The following is a 9593-nucleotide window of genomic DNA, read 5'->3' as shown; positions in this document are numbered from 1 at the left end:
ACTCTATCTGTCCCTCCCAGGAATGCCCCTTCCTCGTACAGCTAACGTACGCCTTCCAAACGGACAAAAGGCTCTGCTACGTCCTGGATTACACGGTGGGTAAGTGAGCGTCGGCCGAGACCCAACAACCCTCGACACCAAGAGGCCGGTGTCTGACCCATCAACCCCTACGACAGGTCAGTGCGCACATTGCGCACCGAGAGTCAGGGGACTGAGAGACACCAGTCAGTGTACAGATATCAACCCTGAGAGAGAGGGGACTGAGAGACACCAGTCAGTGTACAGATATCTCCCTGAGAGAGAGAGGGGGGACTGAGAGACACCAGTCAGTGTACAGATATCAACCCTGAGAGAGAGGGGACTGAGAGACACCAGTCAGTGTACAGATATCTCCCTGAGAGAGAGAGGGGACTGAGAGACACCAGTCAGTGTACAGATATCTCCCTGAGAGAGAGAGGGACTGAGAGCCACCAGTCAGTGTACAGATATCTCCCTGAGAGAGAGGGGACTGAGAGACACCAGTCAGTGTACAGATATCTCCCTGAGAGAGAGAGAGGGGACTGAGAGACACCAGTCAGTGTACAGATATCAACCCTGAGAGAGAGGGGACTGAGAGACACCAGTCAGTGTACAGATATCAACCCTGAGAGAGAGGGGACTGAGAGACACCAGTCAGTGTACAGATATCTCCCTCAGAGAGAGAGGGGACTGAGAGACACCAGTCAGTGTACAGATATCAACCCTGAGAGAGAGGGGGACTGAGAGACACCAGTCAGTGTACAGATATCTCCCTGAGAGAGAGAGGGGGGACTGAGAGACACCAGTCAGTGTACAGATATCAACCCTGAGAGAGAGGGGACTGAGAGACACCAGTCAGTGTACAGATATCTCCCTGAGAGAGAGAGGGGACTGAGAGACACCAGTCAGTGTACAGATATCTCCCTGAGAGAGAGAGGGACTGAGAGCCACCAGTCAGTGTACAGATATCTCCCTGAGAGAGAGGGGACTGAGAGACACCAGTCAGTGTACAGATATCTCCCTGAGAGAGAGAGAGGGGACTGAGAGACACCAGTCAGTGTACAGATATCAACCCTGAGAGAGAGGGGACTGAGAGACACCAGTCAGTGTACAGATATCAACCCTGAGAGAGAGGGGACTGAGAGACACCAGTCAGTGTACAGATATCTCCCTCAGAGAGAGAGGGGACTGAGAGACACCAGTCAGTGTACAGATATCAACCCTGAGAGAGAGGGGGACTGAGAGACACCAGTCAGTGTACAGGTATCTCCCTGAGAGAGAGAGGGGACTGAGAGACACCATTCAGTGTACAGATATCTCCCTGAGAGAGAGAGGGACTGAGAGACACCAGTCAGTGTACAGATATCTCCCTGAGAGAGAGGGGACTGAGAGACACCAGTCAGTGTACAAATATCTCCCTGAGAGAGAGAGAGGGGACTGAGAGACACCAGTCAGTGTACAGATATCAACCCTGAGAGAGAGGGGACTGAGAGACACCAGTCAGTGTACAGATATCAACCCTGAGAGAGAGGGGACTGAGAGACACCAGTCAGTGTACAGATATCTCCCTGAAAGAGAGAGAGGGGACTGAGAGACACCAGTCAGTGTACAGATATCAACCCTGAGAGAGAGGGGACTGAGAGACACCAGTCAGTGTACAGATATCTCCCTGAGAGAGAGAGGGGCTGAGAGACACCAGTCAGTGTACAGATATCTCCCTGAGAGAGAGAGGGCGCTGAGAGACACCAGTCAGTGTACAGATATCTCCTGAGAGAGAGAGAGGGGACTGAGAGACACCAGTCAGTGTACAGATATCTCCCTGAGAGAGAGAGGTGACTGAGAGACACCAGTCAGTGTACAGATATCTCCCTGAGAGAGAGAGGTGACTGAGAGACACCAGTCAGTGTACAGATATCTCCCTGAGAGAGAGGGGACTGAGAGACACCAGTCAGTGTACAGATATCTCCCTGAGAGAGAGAGGGGACTGAGAGACACCAGTCAGTGTACAGATATCTCCCTGAGAGAGAGAGGTGACTGAGAGACACCAGTCAGTGTACAGATATCTCCCTGAGAGAGAGAGGTGACTGAGAGACACCAGTCAGTGTACAGATATCTCCCTGAGAGAGAGGGGGGACTGAGAGACACCAGTCAGTGTACAGATATCTCCCTGAGAGAGAGAGGGGACTGAGAGACACCAGTCAGTGTACAGATATCTCGCTGAGAGAGAGGGGACTGAGAGACACCAGTCAGTGTACAGATATCTCCCTGAGAGAGAGGGGGGACTGAGAGACACCAGTCAGTGTACAGATATCTCCCTGAGAGAGAGAGAGGGGACTGAGAGACACCATTCAGTGTACAGATATCTCCCTGAGAGAGAGGGACTGAGAGACACCAGTCGGTGTACAGATATCTCCCTGAGAGAGAGAGGACTGAGAGACACCAGTCAGTGTACAGATATCTCCCTGAGAGAGAGAGGGACTGATAGACACCAGTCAGTGTACAGATATCTCCCTGAGAGAGAGAGAGGGGACTGAGAGACACCAGTCAGTGTACAGATATCTCCCTGAGAGAGAGAGGGGACTGAGAGACACCAATCAGTGTACAGATATCTCCCTGAGAGAGAGAGAGGGGACTGAGAGACACCAGTCAGTGTACAGATATCTCCCTGAGAGAGAGAGGGGACTGAGCGACACCAATCAGTGTACAGATATCTCCCTGAGAGAGAGAGAGGGGACTGAGAGACACCAGTCAGTGTACAGATATCTCCCTGAGAGAGAGAGGGGACTGAGAGACACCAGTCAGTGTACAGATATCTCCCTGAGAGAGAGAGGGACTGATAGACACCAATCAGTGTACAGATATCTCCCTGAAAGAGAGAGGGGCTGAGAGACACCAGTCAGTGTACAGATATCTCCCTGAGAGAGAGAGAGGACTGAGAGACACCAGTCAGTGTACAGATATCTCCCTGAGAGAGAGAGGGACTGATAGACACCAGTCAGTGTACAGATATCTCCCTGAGAGAGAGGGGCTGAGAGACACCAGTCAGTTTACAGATATCTCCCTGAGAGAGAGAGGGAACTGAGAGACACCAGTCAGTGTACAGATATCTCCCTGAGAGAGAGGGGACTGAGAGACACCAGTCAATGTACAGATATCTCCCTGAAAGAGAGAGGGACTGAGAGACACCAGTCAGTGTACAGATATCTCCCTGAGAGAGAGGGAGGGAAATGAGAGACACCGGTCAGTGTACAGATATCTCCCTGAGAGAGAGAGGACTGAGAGACACCAGTTAGTGTACAGATATCTCCCTGAGAGAGAGAGAGAAGGGACTGAGAGACACCAGTCAATGTACAGATATCTGCCTGAGAGAGTGGGACTGAGAGACACCAGTCAGTGTACAGATATCTCCCTGAGAGAGAGAGGACTGAGAGACACCAGTCAGTGTACAGATATCTCCCAGAGAGAGAGAGGGGACTGAGAGACACCAGTCAGTGTACAGATATCTCCCTGAGAGAGAGAGAGGGACTGAGACACCAGTCACTGTACAGATATCTCCCGAGAGAGAGAGAGGGACTGAGAGACACCAGTCAGTGTACAGATATCTCCCTGTGAGAGAGAGAGGGGACTGAGAGACACCAGTCAGTGTACAGATATCTCCCTGTGAGAGAGAGAGGGGACTGAGAGACACCAGTCAGTGTACAGATATCTCCCTGAGAGAGAGGGGACTGAGAGACACCAGTCAGTGTACAGGTATCTCCCTGAGAGAGAGGGGACTGAGACAGCTGACAATGTGCATGCGTCTCTCACTAGGTGGTGACCTCCAGAAACTGACAAAAAACAATATTATATTGGAGTCCGAGGCCAGATTTTATATGGTGGAGATCATACTCGGTTTGGAGCACATTCACAAATACTCTATTGTGCATAGAGACCTGAAGGTACTAACTGGGAGAGTATGGGAGTGCGATTAGACTTGGTGTGATACTAAACGGTGCAGGGAGTGACGAGGAGTGGGATTAGACTGTGTGGGATATTAAAGTGGGTAGGGAGTGAGGGGGAGAGTGGGAGGTTTTCAAGGTATGTGGATTGAAGGGTGAGTGGGAATTCTGATATGTGGGCTCTCAAGACCAGAATTTGTTTGCCATCCCCAATTACCCCTTGCGAAGGAGGTGGTGAGCTTTCTTCGTGAGCCGCTGCAGCACCTGTGGTGTAGGTACAGTGCCGCACTGTCGGAGGGTCAGTACTGAGGGAGTGCCACACTGTCGGAGGGTCAGTACTGAGGGAGTGCCGCACTGTCGGAGGGTCAGTACTGAGGGAGCGCCGCACTGTCGGAGGGTCAGTACTGAGGGAGCGCCGCACTGTCGGAGGGTCAGTACTGAGGGAGCACCGCACTGTCGGAGGGTCACTGCTGAGGGAGTGCTGCACTGTCGGAGGGTCAGTACTGAGGGAGTGCTGCACTGTCGGAGGGTCAGTACTGAGGAAGCGCCGCACTGTCGGAGGGTCAATACTGAGGGTGTTCCGCACTGTCAGAGGGTCAGTACTGAGAGAGCACTGTACATTCGGAGGGTCAGTACTGAGGGAGTTCCGCACTGTCAGAGGGTCAGTACTGAGGGAGCACTGCACTGTCGGAGGGTCAGTACTGAGGGAGTGCCGCACTGTCAGAGGGTCAGTACTGAGGGAGTGCCGCACTATTGGAGGGTCAGTACTGAGGGAGTTCCGCACTGTCGGAGGGTCAGTACTGAGGGAGTGCCGCACTGTCGGAGGGTCAGTACTGAGGGAGCACTGCACTGTCGGAGGGTCAGTACTGAGGGAGTGCCGCACTGTCAGAGGGTCAGTACTGAGGGAGTGCCGCACTATTGGAGGGTCAGTACTGAGGGAGTTCCGCACTGTCGGAGGGTCAGTACTGAGGGAGTGCCGCACTGTCAGAGGGTCAGTACTGAGGGAGTTCCGCACTGTCGGAGGGTCAGTACTGAGGGAGCACTGCACTGTCGGAGGGTCAGTACTGAGGGAGTGCCGCACTGTCGGAGGGTCAGTACTGAGGGAGTGCCGCACTATTGGAGGGTCAGTACTGAGGGAGTTCCGCACTGTCGGAGGGTCAGTACTGAGGGAGTGCTGCACTGTCGGAGGGTCAGTACTGAGGGAGTGCTGCACTGTCGGAGGGTCAGTACTGAGGGAGCGCCGCACTGTCAGGTGTAGCTGTTTACAGGGTGTAACATTAAACTGAAGTCCCGTCTGCCCTTTCAGCTAAATGCCAAAGCTCCCAGCATCAGGAGTGATACAGCAGTGACCCCCCCGATGTCTAGGGGCAATACTTATTTCTCAGCCATCATCTTAAAAGCAGATATTTTAGTCATTGATCAGTTTGTTGTCTGTGGGATCTTCCTGTGCGCATGTTTGGCTGCTGAGTGTCCTACATGACAGCAGAGCCTGCACGTTCGATGGCCATAGGAACATAGGAGCAGGAGAAGGCCATTCAGCCCATCGAGCCTGCTCCACCATACAATGGCTGCTCGAGCACTTCAATGCTTTTTACCCACACTCTCCCCATAACCCTTTACGTTATTGTCAATCAGAAATCTGTCAATCTCTGCCTTAAACACACTCAGTGACTGAGCTTACCCGGCCCTCTGGGCTAGAGAATTCCAAAGATTCGCAACCCTCGGAGTAAAGAAATTCCTCCCCGTCTCGGTCCCAGGTGGCTTCCCCCTTTATTTTGAAATGGTGTCCCCTGGTTCTAGACTCCCCAACCATGGGGGAAGCATCTTACCTACATCTCCCCTGTCCATTACTTTAAAGTATTTTGTAGGTTACAATGAGATCACCTCTCATTCTTCGAAACTCTAGAGAACACAGGCCCAGTTTCCCCAATCTCTCTTCATAAGACAGTCCCGCCCTTCCCGGGAACAAGTCTGGTGAAACTTCACTGCATTCCCTCCGTGGCAATAATATCCTTTCTGAGGCAAGGGGTCCAGAACTGCACACACTAACTCCAGGTGCAGTGTAACCCAGCTTCTATCCAATTTAATACTGAAAGGCCTGGATAGAGTGGGACGTGGGGGAAGATGTTTCCATGAGTAGGAGAGACTAGGACCCGAGGGCACAGCCTCAGAGTAAAGGGAAGACCTTTTAGAACGGAGATGAGGAGAAACTTCTTTAGCCAGAGAGAGTGGGTGAATCTATGGAATTCATTGCCACAGAAGGCTGTGGAGGCCAGGTCATTGAGTATATTTAAGACCAAGATAGATAGGTTCTTGATTGGTAAGGGGGATCAAAGGTTACGGGGAGAAGGCGGGAGAATTGGATTGAGAAACTTATCAGCCATGATTGAATGGCGGGGCAGACTCGATGGGCCGAATGGCCTACTTTCTGCTCCTATGTCTTATGGTCTTATGAAGCAAGACTTCACTACTCCTGTACTCAAATCCTCTTGCGATAAAGGCTAATATTCCATTAACCTTCCTAATTGCCGGCTGCTCCTGCAAGTTGGCTTTCAGTGACTTATCGACAAGGACACCCGGGTCCCTTGGTACATCCACACTTTCTAATCTCTCACCATTTAGGAAATACTCTGCACATCTGTTCCTCCTACCAAAGTGGGTCACCTCACAGCTTTCCACATTATATTCCATCTGCCATGTTCTTGCCCACTCACTAAGTCTGTCCAAATCCTCATGTAATCGCTTTACATCTTCCTCACAACGCACATTCCTGTCTAGCTTTGTGTCATCCGCGAACTTGGAAGCGGGAGCGGGGTAGACTCGGGGGACTCCTGCAGGGCCTGCCTGCTTCTCTTAGACTGCCTGGCGGTCACCCATTCCCTCCCTGGTTGCGCGCTTCTGACCTGCGGTGTGACCACCTCCCTAAAGATGCTACCCACATCGTCCCCCGTCCTCGCAGATGCACAGCAGTGACTCCAGTCACCGCTCACGTTCTGAAACCCAGACCTCAAGCCTGTGCAGCTGGTGACACCTCCCACAGACCGTGTTTGTCGGGGATGCCCACGACTTCACACGTACTGCAGGATGCGCACTCCACTTGGCCAAGCTGACCTGCCACCCTGTAACTCTAAAAACTATTTATTACATTTAGAGTAAGTAGAATAAATTACTGGTAACTTTACTCCATTTATGCTAACTTTATCTGACATTGGTTTGCTTTATTACTTCATTTCACTGTGACTTGATTTAACTTTACTTCCCTATTGCTAGCATTCTTTACCGAAATCCAAATAACTACTTCTTTATAAATGATATGTTTTTCTAGTTTTATGCTATTTAAACACGCTCCCTAAAACAGCAGCTTCTCGCCAACCAATAAACTTACAGTTTTCCTGCGAGGTCACTCCTGGATGTTTTTTTTTTTCAAACTCAGCACCCCCCTGCCCGAGGAGAGGTGTCCCTCACAGGTTCCGGTCGTCTCCGCTCCCGGTAGGTGAATGAAGACACCCTGAGCCGCCTCACCCTCTGTTTATCCACTGCCCCTCACTTCGAGATGTCCCAACTCGCGAAAGGCACGGGGGAGACTGGAGTTTGTCCTGTGAATGGCAAGGCTGGAGACCTGAGGGAGCCAGTGAGACTGTCCGCCACCTAATTTGAGTTAAAAATGGAAAGGGGTTAAAATGGGAGACGGACACAGGGGCCACGAAATGTCAATGGGACGTGGTTAGTCTCTATGAGGTGAAACTGGGTCATCGTCCATGGACTGTGGCTCCTGTCTCTCTCTGATGAGGAAGGGGTGACTGGGTTTTGTTGGGTGGGGGTGGAGTGGGGGGGGAGGGAGGTGTGGGGTGCGGGGGATTGCAGTGGGTTGGACGCTGCTCCCTTCCCTCTAATAGAAGACCCAGAGCCCCATCTGTTTATTGACTGACCTCCAATCTCCTCTTGCCTCCCACCGTCTTTCCTCTAGCCCTCGAACATTGTGCTAAGCAGCGGCGGCCATGTTATGATCTCGAACATGCACCTTGCCTGGGATTTCTCCAAGAGTTTGCCGACCGCCACAGTGTGAGTAGAGGAGCCTGCCCCTCCCTCTACCCTCACCCTCCACGGGCCGAGGCTGAGTTACTGCCTCTTCGAAATGCTGGGTGAAGCTTATTGTCCCTTTGCGCGGCTGAGTGGAGTCGGGAGAAGGGGCCTTCCCCTTTAAGGCTCCGCACGGGGCTAAGGGGGAAGGATCTGCCCCTTTAAGAATCCAAGTGGGGACAAGGGGAGGGTCTGTTCCTTGACGGAGCAGATTGGGTGGGGGGGGTGGGGGATAAAATAAAAGGGACTGTCCCTTTAAAAGGCCGGGTCAGGGGAAGGGTCTGTCCCTTTAAGAGCCCAAGTGGTGTTGAGGGAAGAGTCAATTCCTTTAAGCAACTGTACACCATGGAACTGCCCCTCGAAGAGCCTGTACGGGCATTGGGGATGGGACTGTCGCTATGAAAAGGTAGAGTCAGTGCAAGGGGGAAAAGGCCTGTCCATTTACGACGCGGGGTGGGGAGTGAGAGGGACTGTCCCTTGGAGAGATGCTGCGTTGGGGTGGGTGGGCGGAGAGACCACCCCTGTCAGTGGCTGGCTGGGGGAAACGATAGGCCAGGGGTGGGGAGGGGAGGGGGCGGCCTGCCCCTTTAAGAGGTCAAGTGACCCTGTGCTGACCATTGCCCTTTGACCTGGCTGCAGGGGATCGCTGGGTTACATCGCGCCTGAAGTGATGGAGAAGGGGACATCCTACAACAGCAGCGCTGACTGGTTCTCCTTAGGCTGCGTACTATACTACCTCCTCCAGGGGTGAGTCTCGACCAGCAGAGAGCAGATTCCCGATCGGAAAGACTTCCGGAGACCCTCCCCTAACTCCCCCAACCCTAACAAAACTCGCACTCACTCCCCGCACCCTCCATACCCCACCCAGTCCAATCCCACTCTCCCCGCACTCCCCGCACCCTCCATACCCCACCCAGTCCAATCCCACTCTCCCTCTCACTCCCCGCACCCTTTAATATCCCACCCAGTCCAATCCCACTCTCCCCCTCACTCCCCGCACCCTTTAATATCCCACCCAGTCCAATCCCACTCTCCCCCTCACTCCCCGCACCCTTTAATATCCCACCCAGTCCAATCACACTCTCCCCCTCACTCCCCGCACCCTCCATACCCCACCCAGTCCAATCCCACTCTCCCCCTCACTCCCCGCACCCTTTAATATCCCACCCAGTCAAATCCCACTCTCCCCCTCACTCCCCGCACCCTTTAATATCCCACCCAGTCTAATCCCACTCTCCCCCCTCACTCCCCACACCCTTTAATATCCCACCCAGTCTAACCCCACTCTCCCCCTCACTCCCCGCACCCTTTAATATCCCACCCAGTCAAATCCCACTCTCCCCCTCACTCCCCGCACCCTTTAATATCCCACCCAGTCTAATCCCACTCTCCCCCTCACTCCCCGAAAACTTTGATGTCCCACCCAGTCTAATCCCACTCTCCCCCTCACTCCCCGTACCCTTCAATATCCCACCCAGTCTAATCCCACTCTCCCCCTCACTCCCCGCGACCTTTAATATCCCACCCAGTCTAATCCCACTCTCCCCCTCACTCCCC

The 9593-nt window shown here is 53.0% G+C and overlaps 1 protein-coding gene across 1 annotated transcript in view; it reads left to right on the top strand.

The window, feature by feature from the left end:
• The window catches only part of LOC144677579 (beta-adrenergic receptor kinase 1-like), a 24006-nt gene extending 15223 nt beyond the window's left edge, over positions 1 to 8783 (top strand). The window contains exons 8-10 of the mRNA XM_078537631.1: positions 21 to 99; positions 7924 to 8018; positions 8676 to 8783. Coding sequence (XP_078393757.1) covers positions 21 to 99; positions 7924 to 8018; positions 8676 to 8702 — 201 coding nt within the window. The 3' untranslated portion in view covers positions 8703 to 8783. The remainder of the gene's footprint in view (positions 1 to 20; positions 100 to 7923; positions 8019 to 8675) is intronic.
• Positions 8784 to 9593: the final 810 nt, after the last annotated feature.

The sequence above is a fragment of the Cetorhinus maximus genome, unplaced genomic scaffold (assembly GCF_964194155.1).
Source record: "Cetorhinus maximus unplaced genomic scaffold, sCetMax3.hap1.1 HAP1_SCAFFOLD_2700, whole genome shotgun sequence".
NCBI classification, from domain to species: Eukaryota; Metazoa; Chordata; class Chondrichthyes; order Lamniformes; family Cetorhinidae; genus Cetorhinus; species Cetorhinus maximus.
Note: the sequence above shows the minus strand (reverse complement) of the source record. Positions and strands in the feature narration are given on the sequence as shown.